Source organism: Bos mutus, chromosome 14 (assembly GCF_027580195.1).
Source record: "Bos mutus isolate GX-2022 chromosome 14, NWIPB_WYAK_1.1, whole genome shotgun sequence".
NCBI classification, from domain to species: Eukaryota; Metazoa; Chordata; class Mammalia; order Artiodactyla; family Bovidae; genus Bos; species Bos mutus.
This window is the reverse complement of record NC_091630.1, coordinates 4,697,614-4,717,846: the sequence shown is the minus strand read 5'-3', so window position 1 is coordinate 4,717,846 and position 20,233 is coordinate 4,697,614. Positions and strand designations below refer to the sequence as shown.

General features: G+C 40.7%; 1 protein-coding gene across 1 annotated transcript; it reads right to left on the bottom strand.

Moving 5' to 3' along the window:
• Positions 1–2,493: 2,493 nt before the first annotated feature.
• On the bottom strand, positions 2,494–18,292 carry LOC102282137 (solute carrier family 7 member 12). Its single transcript, XM_005909093.3, has 4 exons — positions 17,604–18,292; positions 10,458–10,589; positions 7,133–7,494; positions 2,494–3,391 (listed from the first exon to the last, which is right to left on the bottom strand). The coding sequence occupies exons 1-4, from the start codon at positions 18,268–18,270 to the stop codon at positions 3,116–3,118; spliced, it is 1,437 nt and encodes a 478-aa protein (XP_005909155.1). The 5' UTR covers positions 18,271–18,292; the 3' UTR covers positions 2,494–3,115.
• Between the last annotated feature and the right edge of the window lie 1,941 nt (positions 18,293–20,233).

The following is a 20,233-nucleotide window of genomic DNA, read 5'->3' as shown; positions in this document are numbered from 1 at the left end:
TACAAAGATTCCTGCTCCTGTTGTTGCACTCAACACTAGAATGCTTCCAAGGAGGAATCCTATTGCCTTCAGGAGTTGCATGCTTTCACCTTTTGTAACACCCTCCTTTTTTAAATCCTGAAAAATAATTTAAAATTTTTGTGTGAATTACTGTGCTTTTACATTTTCCTTTCATATTCCTGGAAGGCACCCCAAACAGCAACATTCCCTTAATTTCATCATCTCATCCTTCCGCAAGCATTTTATTACTAAACCTTACTTCATGGCAAATAATGGGAAAACAGTGAAAACAGTGGCTGACTTTATTTTTCTGGGCTCCAAAATCACTGCAGATAGTGATTGTAGCCATGAAATTAAAAGACGCTTACTCCTTGGAAGGAAAGTTATTACCAACCTAGATAGCATATTGAAAAGCGGAGACATTACCAACAAAGGTCCGTCTAGTCAAGGCTATGGTTTTTCCAGTGGTCATGTATGGACATGAGAGTTGGACTATAAAGAAAGCTGAGCACCGAAGACTTGATGCTTTTGAACTGTGATGTTGGAGAAGACGCTTGAGAGTCCCCACTGCAAGGGGGTCTAACCAGTCCATCCTAAAGGAGATCAGTCCTGGGTGTTCATTGGAAGGACTGATGTTGAAGCTGAAACTCCAATACTTTGGCCACCTGATGCGAAGAGCTGACTCATTTGAAAAGACCCTGATGCTGGGAAAGATTGAGGGCAGGAGGAGAAGGGGATGACAGAGGATGAGATGGTTGGATGGCATTGCCGACTCGATGGACATGAGTTTGGGTGAACTCCAGGAATTGGTGATGGACAGAGAGGCCTGGCCTGCTGCGGTTCATGGGGTTGCAAAGAGTCGGACACGACTGAGTGACTGAACTGAATGTCTGAGTTTGTTTAAAAAATGATTGACTTGCGAATTATTACAGGATGTTGTGACCTCTTTGAAGGCCAGAGTTAAAATGTTTCTCATGTTAATTATTATTATTTTTTAAAAGACTTAGGCCACTGAAAAAGTTAGTCACGGCTAATTAAGAAAGGAAGTTTCAAAAGTTCTGAGTGGAGACGTCTGCTCCGGAGGTATAGCAATGATATTACTTAACTCTGAAATAGTCCTTTGTAGATGAGTATCTAGGGAAGAAGTTGTAGTTTAAAGGAAAGAATGTAAGCTTTGCGTTCAAGTCAGCAGAGGTTTGAATTCCACTCTGCCACTTACCTGCAGCATGGTTTTCAGCAATTTGTGTTTTTTTTTTTTAAGAATCCACATTTCATCATCCATGAAATGAGGATAACACTTTAATATTGTAGGATCAGCTCCATAGTATTTAATGAGATAATATATGTGACATACCCACTGATTTCCTCACATATTAGAGATAATTACTCAACAGTTAGGAATAATTAGCATATCTTTATTGGCCCTAAAGATATATGCAAACCAGTCTAGTATAAAATTTATGTAGGGCTACTACTCTTCCCCTAATACATATGTGTTAATTTAGCCAATGTGTATTTATTCATTAATTCAAACATTTATTCCTGCCCTTGTTCGGTGGCAGGATCAGCCATAGAGAAATAAAGGTGTGCTGGCGTTTGGTCCGTTTCACCCATGTTCTGTGAAGGAGCCAAAGGTGACCCCTGCGTGCTGGACTCCAGGTTGTTTGGTTCCTCACAGCAGGCTGAGACCCATGAAACTGCACAGCTCCTCTGTTAGCCACAAGTAAGATAAGTTCAGGGCAATAAAGACCCCCCATCACTGCTGCCCCTGGGGGCTCTTTGACCCAGAGACTGCCTGCTGTGCTGCTGAGTGACGCCTTCTAGACTGGCAAGCCCCCTGTTGGATTCTCCTTCCTCCCAGGAATTTTCTTGCTTTCCCATCTGCCTGGATGGTGACTTGCTGTGGCCTCTGGAAAGTGTCTTGCAAAGCAGAGTATTGCCCCAGTAAGGCTTGTGTGTGCTAGCACAGGCTACAGGCACTGGCAGGCGGACTCTTTACCACTTGCCATCCAGGACTCCCATTCTACAACTTAACAATGTTTAAAAATAGCTCAAAGACAATAAAAGGTGCAAGCAACTCAGAAAGGTGCACTTTACCGGATATCCAGCAATCCTCCCCTCATCCCAATTTCAAAGTCTTTGACAAGTTTTCATGTCACTGTCCCCGTTTAAAAAAAATAATGTTTTATTTTTGTTTACACTAGAAATAGAATAAGATAAAGTCAATTCAGTATTATTGGACTTGAGAAGCTTTAGTGTTGTTATGGTCTTTTCTTCCCCTTTCAATGCCACTTAATGCATTGATTTTAGGATCCCACAGAATTTGGGAAACATTTTGGCAAACTTCTCTTACTAGTTATGAACTTAATTGACAAAGACATATTTTTGAGGGCCACGATTCAGCATTTCCTGCTTTACAAAGGCTAAACACAGAGGCCTAAATTTAAAATATTTTCCTTTAATTGGTATCACTGTGAAGAGTTTAGACCAGTGAGTAGGAAGCAATAATATTTATTAATATAAGTTTCAGATTTACAATATTTTCTGTTAGTTTTGCAGATACACCTTACATTCATTCAACAGATATTAACTGGCTGCTACATACTAAGCACTGTTCACCAACAAACTTCTCTTTCTAGCAATGATTCTTTGTTTTGTTTTTATTTTGCTTGCTTATTTATTTATTTTATTGATATATAATTGACATACAACACTTTATTAGTTTCAGGTATATAATATGATAATATTTCAGGCATACAGCATTATAATATTTTCTACACACGGAAATAGGCAGTAATTAAGTGATTAAGTCATAGTATGCCCTTTTAACTTTGTGTGTGTTTGTGTGTGCATGCATTCATTTAAAATTTCTGACCAGGAAAAAAGTGGTGAGAAACATATTGGACACTAGGGAACTAAAGCTTCAATTACAAGGAAAATCATTTGAACTGTAAAGAATCTGAGTATATAACTGAGTGGGAGGTAATCTGATATGTGTAGCTGGGAACTGGGCAGGAGGAAGAAGGCCTGTGTTTATGACTGCATAGTTTAAAACAGAGTTTACCTTTAAAAATGTATTCATTCACTAAAAATTTTACACTGCCAAATTTCTTATTTACAAAAAGATTTCTTTAAGATCACTTTTTTCTGTTGAAATGCCTTCATTGTGGTCTTCAGGTGGTGAAACATTAAACAGTAATTGTAAATAACAGGTGACTTTGACAAAACTCACAGAATGTTGATTAAGATGAACGTGAATCCAGTAACACAAGAGTCCACTGAATATAAAGATAAGCCCGTAGACATGCTCCATTTTAGGGGTTTTAATCAATGGCGTCAAAATCAGAAACAAAGATATAGCTATGGATCCAAATATAAATGGCAAAGGCACCTGAAAGTTAAAAAAAAAAAAAAGATTAAGATTAGTGATGACATTGTCTAAAAGTTTCTAAGATTAGTGCTTTTTTTAATTTTCAAGCATAGAAAAAATACATTTAAGCATCATCATCATAGATAAAAAGTATCAGTGTCATCCTAGTATTAGTCACTGAAGCACTTCTACTTTTGGGAATATGGAAACCCAGTCATGTCACAACTGTAATATTTGTTTATAATACTTCTTTAATGGGGTATGTGCCAGTCTTTCTTAGCGGAGCATCAAGTAATAGAAATAGCAGGAACACTGGAATCAGAAAAGTCTGGTTAGAAATGTAACCTCTGGTATTTTAATTGCTCATTCTTTTGAGAAGTAGTCACTGAAATTCTAAACTGGCATGTGTTGTGCTATGGATTATTGTGATTGTTGTTTAGTTGCTAAGTTGTGTTTGACTTTTGATAACTTCATGGGGCTATAGCCTGCCAGGCGCCTCTGTCCTTTATGGCATATCCGACGCAAGAATACTGGAGTCGATTGCCATTTCCTTCTCCAGAGATATTTAAAACAGATAAAAAATGTTCTTTTTCATGGAGTTCAGTGCCAGAATCTAGCAGTGTAACTGGTCTACCTACTTAATCTGATCTTCAGGCCCATTTGCAGAGAACAGCCAGCAGGTGGCTCCCCAAGTCTGTTTGGTGGTCTCCCCAAGGAGACCCCAAACACTGCATAGTGAAATCCTCAGGGCCCCACGCTCCCCCAACCCCTGAAAGAAGGACATGGTGGGTCAGCTGGTGCTAAGGGATAAATACATTCAGGGGTTTTCAATCAAATATTTGTGAAATATGTGTGTTTTGTGTGGAGAAGGAAATGGCAACTCACTCCAGTAGTCTTGCCTCAAACATCCCATGGACAGAGGAGGCTGGTGGGATACAGTCCATGAGGTTGTAGAGTCAGACACGACTGAGTGACTAAACACACACCATTTAAAGTCTGAGTTTCAAAAAAAAAAAAGGTTGCTCTTAGACCCATTTGCAAAATGAGTTTTTTCTGGTCTTCTAAAGTCTTTTGTCAGAACTGCATACGGTGTACTTCAGTAGGATGTGCTCAACAAAATAGCATTTCTTAATTAACCTTATAAAATAATTTATATACACTTCTTACTCTTCTATGGGACTAAGAAGATTCTTAATTGAAAAGATTCATCTTTATTTTTCTGAACTGCCTAGTAAAGTAACTGAAACACAGCAGGTAGTCACTGCATATTTGTTGAATAAATGGATGACTGAAATCCAAGATATTGTTCACTCTTTTCCACATGAAGCATGGCCAAGAGGGATCCATTTTGGGGCAGAAGAAAGTCAAGATTGTCTAAACTAGTGTTTCTTAAAATAGGATCAGTCGACCTCTCTGCATAAGAATCCCCAAGGTAATTGATAAATACACAGATTCCTAAGGCCTGACTAAGATCTAGTAAATTAGAACCCCTGGGGTGAGTCTGGGAATTCGGATTTCAGTAAACATACTCAAGTGGTTTTACGGTCAGTGGCATGACTTAAGGGACTATCATTTTATTTTCCACACAATCTCTACAACCAGGAAGTATCTTAACTATATTGACCAATGGATTATAATTAGAACACAAGTAAAGAGTAAGACAGAGACTACTTGGGGACCTCCTTGGCAGTCCAGTGGTTAAGAATACACTTTCCAATGCAGGGCATGTGGGTTTGGTCACTGGTCAGGGAATTAAGATCCCACATGCCAGGGGATGTAAGCCCGCACGTGGCAACTGGAGAAAGCCCATGCACGGCAATGAAGACCCAGCACAGTCAAGAAACAAAACAAAACAAAATATTACAAAGACTGTTTGGTGCCTTTTAGGATTTGCATTATAGCAAGGTATGGCTTATTTTATACCAAGGCAAAATAACTGAAAATAAGAAAGAGAAATGAGGGAAATAAATATGGGTCAAGAAGGAATTTGGCTCATGAAATGCATGCCATGTAGCCCCATAGAGATTCTGGAAGCAGGCCACCAAAAGGCATAGGCTAAACTGTTGTTTAGAAGAGGCCCAAGTGTTTCTGATGCTAAAATCAGAGAAAATTTCCTCAGTGGATCTTTTATAGAATAAAGATTTCATCACTATCTTTTCAGTAAATATAACAAAATTTTGGTTTCTGCAATTACAATGTGTGGTTTAAACCCCATCCCTGATCCTTTCCACTAGGGTAATTTTACCTAGTCTCTGAGTTCCATGATTTTCCTGAAGTTAAGTGGAGGAAAACTAAGAAAATCTATGCCAGTTGTTTGACCTGAATAGGTCATGTTCATGCCTCCTTCTAATACACTTCCTACACTATTGTCAGAATGGTCTTTTTTTTTTTTTCAAATGAGAGTTTGATTTTGTTTCTTTTGCATATGGTTGCTTGCATGCATGCATGCTCAGTCGCTCAGTCGTGTCCAGCTCTTTGTGACCAGCCAGGCTTCTCTGTCCGTGGAATTCTCCAGCCAAGAATACTGGAGTGAGTAGCCATTCCTACTCCAGGGGAGCTCCCTGACCCAGGGGTCTAACCCGCGTCTGCTGCATTGGCGGGCGGCTCTTTACCACTGTGCCAACTGGGAAGCGCGTGGTTGCTTGGGCAGTTCACTACTCGTCCAGGCATACCCCTCTGAGGGGGCAACAGGGAGCTGATTCTAGCTCGCGCTCTGCTCACCAGGCTCTGTGTCTGGACACGCAGCTGTGTCTGCCTAGAAGCAGGGGTGCTTTATTACTTTTTGCACAAAGACACTTTAGGAACCTACAGTAGCCCTGCCGACATTACCTAGAGGATGGTGGTTCCATTTTGTTAGTTAAGTTCAGGTCCTAAATTTTTAGAATCAACTAAACTGAGGCTTAGATTATCATCTTCTTGGATAAAATGAGGACCTTTCAAGGACATACTCAAGAAGAGAATGCCACGTCATGGGTCGACAAGGGCTGACATTGGGTCATGGACTGAGGGGATGCTTTTGAACAGGGCCAGGATTCTTCCCCCAAAAGTGTTATTGCCTAACTCCAGAAAGATGATGAAAAGGATAACATTTATCTTCCTCATAGAGAATCAGTTTTGACATTATACTCTAAAAAAAATCAAACCAATTGCACCCCATACGGCCAATTACACATTCAGTTCAGCTCAGTCCCTCAGTCGTGTCTGACTCTTTGTGACCCCATGAACCGCAGCATGCCAGGCCTCCCTGTCCATCACCAACTCCCGGAGTTTACTCAAACTCATGTCCATTGAGTTGGTGATGCCATCCAACCATCTCATCCTTTCTCGTCCCCTTCTCCTCCCGCCTTCAATCTTTCCCAGCATCAGGGTCTTTTCCAATGAGTCAGTTAATTATACATTAGTAAGCTGGGAAATGGAGGTTTGGTTCAGATGTTTCAAAGTTTGACTCATGATTGGTTAGAAGCATCCCATATAGAATAAAAAAAGGCTTCTCTGCTCCCTCAGATGGTAAAGAATCCACATGCACTGCTGGAGACCTGGGTTCAATTCCTGGGTTACGAAGATCCCCTGGAGAAGGAAATGGCAACCCACTCCAGTATTCTTGCCTGGGAAATCCCACGGACAGAAGAGCCTGGCAGACTGCAGTCCATGTGTTTGCAAAGAGTCGGACAGGACTGAGTGACTAACACTTAACATAGAATAAAAATTATATTCTTAAAAAGAGAATAGAAGTTTAAGATTACGTTTTTAGACTTGATTTACCTTGTAAGGTCTAGGTAGATTGGGTTCCTGGTACCTTAGTTTAAGTAAACCTATCATATGTAGCCCTCTTAAAAACCATAATGCTAATCCTGAATATCTTATTAAATTGATTAAATCTGAGGTTATAATAACAATGGAAGTTAAGATGATTAACTGGCTAACAGCCATGGTTGGACAGGAGTGCTTATTGAGCATTGAGAAGATGAAAGGCAGTTGTCCTTCTTGGCTTGCCCTGTAGATCATCCTTGATGCTGACAGCACTGTACAGCACATGGTGCTAAACACTGAAGTTGAAATTCCAAAAGAAATGACCCATTGCATAGAAGGGATTATTTTGTCCGTCCAGGTGAGAGCAACAGCATCTACAAAAATTTTAGAAAAATTTCAAAATAGTCAATTTTGACTTTGATTGAAATTATAGCAACAATTCTTCACTTCCTCCTGCATCCATACCCTTTGTAATAAATCTTGTAGCTTATTCTAAGAAAGGGAGTCTCTTTACTTATTCTTGAATACAGTTTGACCCTGTGGTCTGTTTTGGCCAGTAGAATGCACATTGGAAGGGGTAGTTTGCCCCTGCATTTCAAACTTTCTAAGACTAGCTTGTGCATAAGATTTGGGAGGCACTTTTCAGGACTTTTCAGGGCTCAAAATGTGTTGAAGTGAAAGTAAAGTGAGTGTTAGTCGCTCAGTTGTGTCTGACTCTGTGACCCAATGGATGGTAGCTGGCCAGGCTCCTCTGTCCATGAGATTCTCTAGGCAAGAATAGTGGAGTGGGTAGCCATTCCCTTCTCCAGGGGATCTTCCCAACCCAGGGATTGAATCCAGGTCTCCTACACTGCAGGCAGCTTCTTTACCATTTGAGACACCAGGGAAGCCCAAGTGTATTGAACTTAGAAACAGTCTTATCAGCGGGACATCAGGCAGGAGATAGGCATCTCAATCAGGCTGAAGGGGGTGAGATGACATTGTGGGGGAGGCAGAGAGTATCTGTTCTGGAAACAGTAAGCTGTTTAGAAAGGCTGTTGTGTGGCGAGGGTGTATGTCTGCACAGAGACAGGAGGTGAGGATGGAAAGTTAGGCTTAAGTTAGATCCTGGAGAACCTGCCACGGTCAGCTGAGGAGCTGACACTTGGTCTGAAGGAAGGTGATGATGGAGTGAGAGTGTGCTTAGGAGGAGATGTAAGAAAACAGATGGTGGAACACTTGGGCAGGGAGGTGACAGGATTATATTTGTGTTTTATAGAGCCCCACTCTTTGCGACCCCATGGACTGTAGCCCTCCAGGCTCCACTCTCCATGGCATTCTCCAGGCAAGAGTACTGGAGTGGGTAGCCATTCCCTTCTCCGGGGGATCTTCCCAACTCAGGATTGAACCCAGGTCTGCACTGCAAGCAGATTCTTCACTGTCTGAGCTACGACAGAAGCCCCTCATAGAATTATTTCTTGAGACTGAGTGGAGGCTGGATAGAAGAAGAAAATTAGAGGTGAGGGTGGAAATTTGGAGGTTGTTGCTGTGAATGAAGTGAGGAGAATAGGGGCCTGGGAGGGAAGAGGAAAGAACACCCGAAGGGATATGAGTGAGGTGGGTCTTCACAGAACTGGCAGCCTGGCTTGGAAGTGGGGTGAAAGGCAAATTATAGCTCTCCCCTTCAGTTTAATAGTAAAAAAATTCTTCTTCAGCCTGTTACTGTATTTCTGTGAGACCAAATTGTGGCAAGGAGCACGTTTTTGTTTACTTTTAAAAATTTGTATTTCTCTTTTTCTTTTAGAATCAATGCACCATTTTTAGACTAGTCTCAAAGAAGATGCAGAAATACATCTTTTGGTGTTTTTGAGCCATGTAGAGCTTTTGTTTTTTAAAAAATGAATTTCAAAGCTTCTGGTTTCGGAGAAGGCTTTGAGCGCAGATGACAGCAGACTGAGCCTTTGTGACCTCTGCCTCGAGGGCACGCCCAGGGCAGGGGTTCAGGTCACCGGAGTGACGTCGTCAGCCCTCCACGACCACACACACCGCACGTGGTCATGAGCCCCTATGCCTGTCTGTATGTACAGCATTTTTGTAGTCTACGTTTTTTGTGGATGTGTTATTTGGCCTTTATCCAGAATACTTGAAGAGCTAGTCACTCTCAATAAGTGAATTTTCTAGATAACCAAACTTCTTTCAGGAGTAACTATTTTTAAAAAATTAAAATTTGGGGGAATTTTTCCAATATATTTCAAACACTACTCTGCCTTTTTAAAGTAAAATGAACATAATTTAACATTTTTTGGGGGAAAAGACCCAATGTTGTCATTAAAAATCATCAGTTAATTCTGTAGAAATATAATTATCTAGTATTAGAAAAATGATTTTTTTCCAATCATAAGTATAAGATGCTAATTGTGGAAAATATGAACAGTATAAAAAAAGAAATAAAAATTTCTTATAATCTTACCATTCAGATGGCACCATTTACTATTAACTTTTTATTATATTTCCATTTAGTCATGTCTATATGTGTATGTTATAAAATAATATGTATTAATAAAATTTATCACCTGATGTATATTAATATGTATTCATATGATTGCTTGCTTTGCTTTGATTTCATTTGCTTATACTGACATACTTTAGTAAGGTGATTGAGAACATAGGTTTTGGAGTTAACATGGATTTGAGTCTGTTTCAATTACGAGCTGGGCAGCTTTGAGCACCATACTTGGTAGAATTGGGAAGAATGTATTTTTTGAAGGTCCAATCTTATAAACTGCTGTCCAGATTTACAACCCATTGCTAGCAATAACCTGGACAAGAAGCAATCTTTTATCATGAGAAGAGTATGACTGAAACCTACTTTTGAATCTTATTAAGTTTGCTTATTGCTTAACTCCCAGGCACTGCAGTTTCCTCATCTGAAAAAAGAAGACGATACTGCTTCTTCCAAATGACTGTTCTGAGGGTAGTTATCTGGGTGCGCCCTACAGAGTGCAGCGTCTCCGAACAGAGTGTTGCTTCTTTGCCCTCTCGCCTTGCTGGCTTCTGTTTCTCTTTCCCCTCTCTCCTCTGTGTCCCACTCCTCTTCTTCCACCTCCTTCTCCTCTTTCTCTTTCCAGTTCTTACTGTTTCACAGTCTTCTGGCCTGTGATTTTGGTCTTTTAGCATGTACTCATCTTTTATAGATTTTTAGATGATTATTTTTCCTTTCCTCATAAAAACCAAAGCAGGAACCCATTGCATTTGTACTCTTACGGGACTACTGAACAGATCAGTAGTATATGGGAGTCCTTGTTTATTCAGAATAGACAGTAGTGACTATTTCTTCTTTGTCTAGATACGTTCATACCTGCAGAGACGATTTCCTTGGGAGTCAAAACTGCCAGGTAGGATACGTTAGCCAGTAAGTAAACCACAGCCACCGTGGGAATGCCAGTGATCAGAGATTTGGGAATGTTCTTACCAGGATTTTTTATCTCTCCTAAGAAACACAAATAAACTCATCAGAAAAGGACATATTATGAGACTTTTGAAGACTTTGTGATAAAATGTAGGAAAAAGTATTACTCATGTATCTGTTGTTTCCTCATCTGCTTGACTGTTTCTACGTTGGTCCTGTGCAAGTTTTGCCTGAAAGCTTGGATTTCTCACCATCTTACACTGAAAATCCAATTATCCCAGTCATTTCACGATTATGGGTTTACAGTGATGGAAAAGACTATATAGTACAAGGTACTGTGTACAAAATGATGAGCTATTAGGATATGCTGTACAGCACACGGAATGTAGCCAATATTTTATAACTATAAATAGAGTATAACCTTTAAAACCCGTGAATCATTCTGTTGTACACCTGAAACTTCTACAATATTGTAAATCAACTATGCCTCAATAAAAGAGAGAAAGAAATGAAACAGAGGTGAGAGCAGAGCAGGGGAGAAAGTTTGCATTAAATGAGACGTGAGAAATGACATTTGGGGGAAGACCAAAGAGAAGGGAGGGAGGGAGATACTTGAAGATCTCAGTAGGGAGCCTTCTATGCAAAGGGAACAGTAGGTGCAGAAGGAAAACAACTCCCTCCCCCACCTCACCCCAGCAGCTTTTTGTGAGCACTTTTATGTCTCTGCCTGTCACAGAGGCTTCCACAGTGTGGTACTGAATACCCGCCATGGCGCTAAGGACATACTGGGCTGTGTCTGCATTTCAAACACAGAAGAAACTGCAGGGTCTCAGAGACGTTAGGAGACTCACCCAAGGTCACACAGCAGCTAAGTGGTGAGGGAAGGATTTGAAACCATTTAGTTTGACACCAGACAGTAACCACAGCGCCCTTCAGCCTGGGTGTAGCTAGATCTCTTGGAACTTGGGGTGATGGGTTTCTTGGACAGAAGGTGCAGAGTCCATTTTGACACTTAATCTCAACTTCCTGGATAGAAGTCCTCAGTTGGGAAAATCTTTGAGCTTTGATACATAATAATGTTTTCAAACCAATAGCAGGGATGAGCTCAAATCACCTAAGGATGTCAGTTTTTGTCAATTGCAGGGGCCTTATCTCAGGGGAGGAGATACCACATCAACAGTGAATTCTGGAAATTGGCATATTATCTCAAAATTCCTAGACTTCATACTGTTTTTCTTAAAAAGGCAGTTCAGGAAAGTAGTTAAGAACATAGGCTCTGGAGCTAGAGGGCTCGGGGCTTGAACCTGGCCCTGACCCTCACTAGTCGTTGGATCTTGGGAAACAGGCTTTGCAGTTGGCAACAAAGATTGCCGGTTCAGAGATCTGTGCAAATAAAAAATGTACAGTTGTTAAAGACTGTTTAGTATGTAGCCTGTCTCTTCATCCCACCTGAGATATGTTCCCCCCTTTTTCAGAAGTAGTGGTTCTCTCGTCATCTCTTTCCCTCAAGCAAACGGACCTCTGAGGAATTTCCTTTCTCTCCCTTACTCTCCCAAGCAAGCTTTTCTTTACCTAGGCTTAAGTGTGAATGGAATTCATCTTATGGAATATGAATGAAATAATAAGAGGAAAACAATTCAGAGCCCATTAGGTAATCAAGAGATTGCTTGAATCTACTCAAGTGGTGAAGGAAATTTGTTGTAAGCCATGTAGAAGAGTCTGTCCACCCAAATTCAGATTGGGAAGAAATCAGGAAACGGTGATATGAGGTCAATGTTAGGTGACTTGTGAGTTCTCGGGGTCCCCTACTACCATGGCAATGGGGTGATGGAACCAGCCTGTGCACATGCGACCTGAGGTGCTCGGATCCCAGTTCTGTCTGGAGTCTGGGCAGTGTAAGTGACTGTGTGCACTGGCATCTCCCCCTGGCAGCTTCAGTCACCAGAGAGTGACCCTGAGCCCCGGTGTGAGCAATGACTCTGTAACAAGGCAGGCAGATGCTCCCCTCCTCCAGCTCTGGGGAACAACGGCTGCTGGCTCCCCAGAGCTGACCCCTTCTCCTGAGATTTGCCCTTGGCCTTGGGTGGCTCGGCAGGGATGCGTACGCTGGCTTGCTTAGAAAAACCTACAAGTTTACTTTCTCCCCTCAGAGGCAGCCCCCAGTCGCTGATTAACTGATAAAAGGAACAAAAGTCCATCCCTAAGGCCACTGCTTGGGAACGTTTTGTATTTTTCCTACGCTAGCAGTACTTTCTAATCAAAATATACTGAGAGCCATTTACGTACTTTAAAATTTCTAGTGGCTACATAAGAGAAAAACAGGTGAAATGGAATTAATAATATATATTTATCCCAAAATATTCAAAATGTCATCATTGCAGTATGTAACATTTGTAAAAAATTAATGAGCTCTGGACAATGGACGATGTTTTGTTCATTCAAGATTTTGATTTCTGGTGTGTATTTTACATCTGTGGAGCACGTCAGTTTGACTGACTACATTTCAGACGCTCACTGTCTCCATAAGGCTGGTGGCTACCAGGCTGCGCAGTGTGGCTCTGTAGGATCTGGCTGAGGCCAGGCTTCAGCTGAAACCAGGTCTGCTCAGCAACTCTCCCTTCCCTGTCCTGCTTCCTTCATGCCTCACGGCTGTCTCTGGGAAACAGGTCCTCAACAAAGTGCTGCCACAAGGATCCCCATCTCAGGCTTTGCTTCGCATTAACCCAATATAAGATGGGAATGTTTCAAATTAAATACAATAATAATCAGCCCCTGACACCATTTATTTTCTGCTAAATTATACGAATTGTGCCAGTGTCTAATTTTTATGAGAATCTGGCATGTCAGATCATCTGAAAGAACAGCCTTGTTACTTAGATTTGAAACGTAAATGAATTTTCAGATGTGTGATTTAATGTTGCAAGTATAGGAGACATTAAGTTTATAAACCATATTTAAATGTTTAAGGAAATAAAATTCATCTTATATGAGGCAATATTTTAGCATTACGGAATATGATATTAGAAAGATTTTTCAAGTCAGACATTTAAAATGCTTAAAAATTAAATACATTTTAACACACAACTGAAAGATTTTAAAGGAATGAGGTTATATTCTTTAGTGAAATTTAATATGTTCAATATATTAGTCAACCACTTAATAAAGAACAAGAAAAAGTGAATTTTATGTAAAATATTTAGTTTTATATATGTATATCATTATTTATGAGTTAATGGTTTGTGAAAACTTATGATTTTGAATTTATACTGTAAGAAAATTGACTAATAATTTTAACTCCAACTTTGGGAAGTTCTAAAACTCACATTAACATCTAACATGGAATTTTTTTTTTTCTTTAAGAAGGAAAGAGTCAAAGATAAGAAAAATTTAACCTGTGCCAACGTAACAGGTCTTTCTTCTTCATCCTGCCGTTTCCCCACCATAGTTCAGATAAACAGCATCCTTTATAGAGTCCTTTGCGAATACTGTCTCTTGGTTCAGCCTGGCTGTTTTTCATATGGAAAATTCCTTGTCCTCCCAAACAGATCCCAACTTTGCTCAGATCCTTAGGACCTGGGACTATTATCAAATTTTAAGTATGTCCAGGGAAGTAGTAGACTCCTTAGGTTGTGTTTCCTGCCTTATTCCTGTCTTCAGCGTGAGCTGAGACCAGGATCTCTGATTTCCAATCATAGGAAAGGGGATCTGCCTGCTTAGACTTCCTGCTTGGTGTCCCATAAAGCGAAGGAAGATTAGGCCTCATGAGCCTTTTTTTCCTTCCATATGTTACAACATCAGTTTCTGGAGGATCAGCATGGATTCTTGAGGGTGAATGAAGTCTGTCACTGACTTCCATCTTGCAGCAACTTAAGCAAGAGAATGGGTGCTTCAGGCTCACCAGTCCTCAAGAAGTCCCCCTTTCCCCCTGAAACTGACATACAGCACCCCACCCCTCACATCCACAGTTTCATGATCCGTGGTTTCATTTACATGCAGTTAGCCACGATCTGAAAATATTAAATGGAACATTCCAGAAATAAACAATTCAGAAATTTTAAATCTCATGCCATTCTGAGTATCATGGTGAAATCGCATGTCATCCTGCTTGTCCTTCCCAGGATGAGAATCACCCCTTTTTCTAGGGTCCATGCTGTGTATGTGTTGACCTGATCCCTTAGTATAGGAAAAAGCATAGTATATGTAGGATTCAGTATTATCCATGGTTTCAGGCAGCTACTGGGGATCTTAGAACAAATCCGCCATGCATAAGGGGAAATTACTGTATATTGCAACATGTTCAATGTCAGGAGGAGGGTTTCTAAGTATGTATGTGAATTCTGTCTCTGAAGAGTTCCTCTAATAGGCAGCCAATCAGGGTGTTGCTCTGGCCAAAAGTGAATTTGTTTGGGGCAACCTTGTGTGCAGCACTGGGGAACTAGACTTTTCAAGTCCACTTTCAGGGCTTTGGAAGAGGATTGGATGCAAATCTAAGCTCGTGGGGTCATTATTACTGCAGCTTTCTCTAAGGGTCAACTGAAACTGCAGCTATCTATTTCTCCTCCTAAATTCCGTTCACTAACAATGGGAATGCTGGACAGATAATGAAATCTGAGGCTCTCTTAAATTTCTCCCAATATTAATGTGTTTTATGTGATCCTGATTTTCTAAACAGCATACCATGGTTCCCTGCAAAAGGATCATTCCTTGCAAAAGTCACACAAGTCTTGTTACAGAAGCAGAGACCTTTTGTCCTTGCGTGGATAGAACTCAAGTCCAACAATTCTCTACATCACTAGAGACTTCTTTGAATATTGTCAGACCTGCTACTGAGATGGCTGCACTGATGGCTTTGAGACTTAATGAAAGTGAAAGTGAAAGTCACTCAGTTGTGTCCAACTCTGCAACCCCATGGACTATAGACTCCATGGAATTCTCCAGGCCAGAATACTGGAGTGGGTAGCCTTTTCCTCCTCCAGGGGATCTTCTCATCCCAGGGATCGAACCCAGGTCTCCTGCACTGCAGGCAGATTGTTTACCAGCTGAGCCACTGCTGCTGCTGCTGAGTCACTTCAGTCGTGTCCAACTCTGCACCATCCCATGGACAGCAGCCCACCAGACTCCTCTGCCCATGGGATTCTTTATGCAAGAGTACTGGAGTGTGTTGCCATTTCCTTCTCCAAGCTGAGCCACAGGGAGACCTAATAAAATTCCTTATTTCAGAATTAAATATAAAAGGATGTCTAGTGATGCTTGGGATTCAGTGTTATTCCTTCAGGAGGCCCTGGGACAAGAATCTAGATGCAAGCTGTCTATTCTGTTTATACTTAGTCAGGAATACGACAGCTCAGAAACTCTGAGAACCAAACCCAAGGGAGTTAGTTCTTTCTAGCCAGGATCACCCTATGTTAACACAGAAGAAGCCAGATCTCTAAATTTGGCAAGTTAATGAAGTGCTGGTTCTGACAGCCAGCCCCGTTCAATTAGCCCCACGCTCTGACCCTATTACTGCACTCTCGGCATTCGACCTTCGCCTCTGAGAGTCAGACCTGACTGAGTGACTGAGCGCACACTACTACTCTGCAGATCTGGAAAACTTCACTGGACCTTTCAAACACAGCCATTGTCACCTGAAGTTGCTCACGTTTCTCTGACCAGCTCCAGTTATGAGATTCTTGTCCTTAATTCAAGGTTTCACTTGTTTGATGACAAATCAGACAGGGGAGCAGGAGGAGAATGAGATGAGTATTCCAAACAGAACTGAGTCTCAAGCTGCACTGTGCTGTGTCTTTAGGTAATGATCACTATCAGGAACACCTCTGCTTGCTCCCGTGCGATGCTTTTCTTTAGAAGGGGTGCTCCAACATCTGGGTATTTAATTTTGCAGAACCGACCACCCCTCCCCACTGACCAGGTGACCTCTGGAGAATGCAGTTGCACAAGCAGTGACCCCTGAAACTCTGCCTCCATGTATATCCAGGATTTCCACTTCGCACTCAGGTACCTTTTAATGGCCAAGCTAGCAGCAAGGTGATTATGTCATAATTAATTTGTGCTAGATAAATTCAGGTCTCATCATTATTTGAAAAGCCTTGATATTTAAAAATCCATTAATTTTATAGTGAGAAATTTCAACATTACATCTGCCAATTAAAAAAGAAAATGTTAAAGTACTTAATCATATCAACTATTAAATTTTAGTAATCTATATGAGTGAGCAAAGCATCTCATTGACCAACATAAAAAACACAAAAAATAACATAAAAAATAACATAAAAGTTTCAGTAATTCAAAGATTTTGTTTGAAATTTTATACAACTTTGGTATTTAATATATCCTTAATATTTTATATTCCTATAATTTTATAACCAAAAAGTAATATAAAGAATTATTTTCTGTTTAGTTCTTTTGTTTACTCTAGAGAGCTGTGCAAGTATTACCAAAATCTTTTGGTGCCATGACATCAGAGGGAGCAGTGCCACCCTGCAGAAACAACAGCACATATAAACAGGGAAGCATTGATATTATGCCAGTCCTCGTAATTGTGAATAATGGGAAACATTTCAAGTATCCACTGTTGTGAAAGTGCAGCAAAGCCATTCTAAGGAATATTATGCAGCAGTTGAAAGGATGTGTTAGGTGACTAAGAACTACTATGGAAAGTTCTCTAAGACATGCTGTGGAATCAAAATTAGGATGCAGCATTTCACCAGTGCAGTAGGGGATGTGTAAAATCTGATGGTTTCATTTTAAAAAAATTAACATTAACATATTTCTAATATAATTGATATTTAACTCAAAATGCCTTGAAAAATTGCTGGAATAAATTACAGTAGAATCTAAGAGTGATCTTTTCTCCAGCAAACTTTTCCCAAGTTTGTTTAAACGGGATGACCAGAAACGCACTAAATTCTAAGTATTTTACATAGATAATTATCTACCAAGGCTTAACGATGATTAAACTGTGCTACTTGCGTGGAGTGCAGAGCAGAGTCAATTCACTTTCTCCCAAAGAAACAGATTGGATATTGTCTTTCTCCAGAGGGTTGCAGACAAAGCTTTATGCCTACAGCAGAAGTATTTCAGAAAGAGATTTACCTGCCATGCTGTTCAGGATTGACGTGCCAGAGTACGCAAACAATCCTTGTAGGAAGGCTTCTGCAATCTGTGAGATGTCAGGAAGCTCAGCGTCCAAAGCGTTCTCGAACCTGGCCACATTCTCCCTTTCCCCCATCCCTAACAGCACAATCCCAGTGAAGCAAATGAAGCAGAGGACAGTCATCTTCGCCAAAGTACTGACAGTTTGAAGCCAAGCCACCGTTTGCACCCCTCGAGCATTTAGGAGTCCCAAAGACCACAAAACAGCCAATGCTAGACACCTCTTTGGTAGCTCTGGAGCTGGGCACCCGGCGTAGAAAGGCTGAATTGTATAGGTAGATAATAACAAGCTTTCAGTAGCTAGCCTTAAGGGATGAGTGAATAGTTTGATCCAAAGATTGAGGAAAGCAACGGAGGATCCAAGAGATCTTTTGAGGAAATAATACTGTGCTCCACTTATAGGGAAGGTCGTCCCCAGCTCTGCGTGGCTGAGAGCGGAGATCAAAGTCAGCACCGCACAAGCTGCCCAGATACTCAGGGAGACAGCCACATTCAGTGAGGAATATTTTAATACCCCTTTCGGAGACACAAAGATTCCTGCCCCTATTGTGGCGCTTAAGATTAAAATGTTTCCTCGGAAGAATCCTATTGCCCTTAGGAGCTGCATGCTTTTGCCTTTACCCTGTTTTCTTAATCCTGGAGAGTGATTCGGAAATCTCGCGTGGATTGCTAACTCTTATACATTCCTCTCACGGTACTTCTGCACCATGTTTTCGTGACTCACCCATGGTCCTTACATAAGCCTTTTATTACTGCACTTAACTTGGTTTTAAAAATGATTAACTTGTGAAGAGTTCTAAAATCGTGTGGCCTCTCTGAAGGCCCAAGTTAAAATGTCCCACGTGTTAATTATTTAAAAATTCAGTTACGCCTGTTGAGGTTGCACGATACTCTGAATGTGATTACTGCCACTGAATTGCACACTTCAGAGTGGTCAAAATGGCACACGTTGTGTTCTCTGCATTTTGCCACAAGTTTTAAAGAGTCATAATTTAAAAAAAAACCATATAACTGTACACTCTAAATGGGTGAGTCATATGGTATATGAATTATATCTCTACCACAGGCATCCTTGAGGGAAGTTTTGCCCTGAATTGAACTTCTTGCAACTGGAGATAAGTGAGGTTTCTATCACTGGTTCCTGATGCAAGGATGTTCCTAAGCATGCAATAACTGGCTGTCTGGATTATCTATCGTGCAACTTGTAGTTTTGGAATTAGAGCTTCACATTAGAAAAGGAACTGAGGATAACCACTCCAAGTACATAGAACTAGCAAGTATTTAAGCTTAGGGAAAAGAATGTTGGCACTAGGGGTTTGAAGTATTTGGACTCTTGATATATTTTTGAATTAGATGTGGGGGTGTGAGAGACTGACAAGAATAAGATTCAGCAAACTATGTGGGCCTTGCAACTGGAAAAATGAAGATGACTTTACAGTTTTCTATTTGCATTTATGTAAATAGAATATAATTGCAAATGTAATTATAGATATTACATTTACCTTCTATGTCTATAGAATGTATAGTTTTATATTTATATTTATGTAAATAGAATGGAATTACAAATGTAATTTCAAGTGTCATTACAAATATTACATTTACTTCTATATCTATAGAATGTATCTATTTGCCTTTTGATAAACTTCTTTTCACTATTAAATTCAGTGTGGCAGGAACAGTCTTTCTTCTGGCAGGAGCATAGTTTCTTCTTTAATATATGTTTGAGTTTATCTATGATAATCATCGGAGAAGGCAACGGCACCCCACTCTAGCACTCTTGCCTGGAAAATCCCATGGACGGAGGAGCCTGGTGGGCTGCAGTCCATGGGGTCTCGAAGAGTCAGACACGACTGAGCGACTTCACTTCCATTTTTCACTTTCATGCACTGGAGAAGGAAATGGCAACCCACTCCAGTGTTCTTGCCTGGAGAATCCCAGGGACGGGGAGCCTGGGATTGCCGTCTATGGGGTCGCACAGAGTTGGACACAACTGAAGCGACTTAGCAGCAACAGCAGCAGCAGCAGGAACTAGTTAAACTCTTCTTTGGTACCATCTCTATATAGCGTTCCAGCCTCAGTCAGGCCGAAATGTAGAGCTATAGTCATTAATGGAACACTTCTGAGGGGCTGCTGAGAACCCAAACTGAGGCAGGCTATCAAGGGAGATGCCCTCTACAGGGATGTGTACTGACAGCCCATTCACTTACTCACTCACTTGCCTGTGCATTCAGATATTTATTTTATAGGTTGTCTATTTTTATGCACACACTGCCTTAGGGAGAGAGTATACAAATTTAAATAAATGAAATGTAATTAAAAAAATTTTAAATAGCTAAGGAATAATCCTTACCTTTGGGGAGCTCACTGTCTTTAGGGAAAAAGTAAGTAGACAATTAAAAAAGAGTGTGGACTCTGACATATTAATAATAAACTCAGAAGCATTAATGCACAAAGAGGGACATCTACTACAGTCTTGGGAAATTGGGCATCAGCGTGCTTTATTGGAGAAGTAAGGTTTCTGTTACAAACAGCAAGAGCTAAAGTGTTAACGTTCTGGACATCAAGCATTT

Bases quoted from the DNA above. Each gene is read 5' to 3' on its own strand.
- LOC102282137 (XM_005909093.3), bottom strand. From the start codon at position 18,270: ATGCAGCTCCTAAGGGCAATAGGATTCTTCCGAGGAAACATTTTAATC. The intron at 7,495-10,457 runs GTATGAACGTAT...AAATTTTTGTAG, and splicing joins CAAGGAAATCGTCTCTGCAG to ATGCTGTTGCTCTCACCTGG. The intron at 3,392-7,132 runs GTAAATCAAGTC...TTTAACTTTCAG, and splicing joins ATCTACCTAGACCTTACAAG to GTGCCTTTGCCATTTATATT.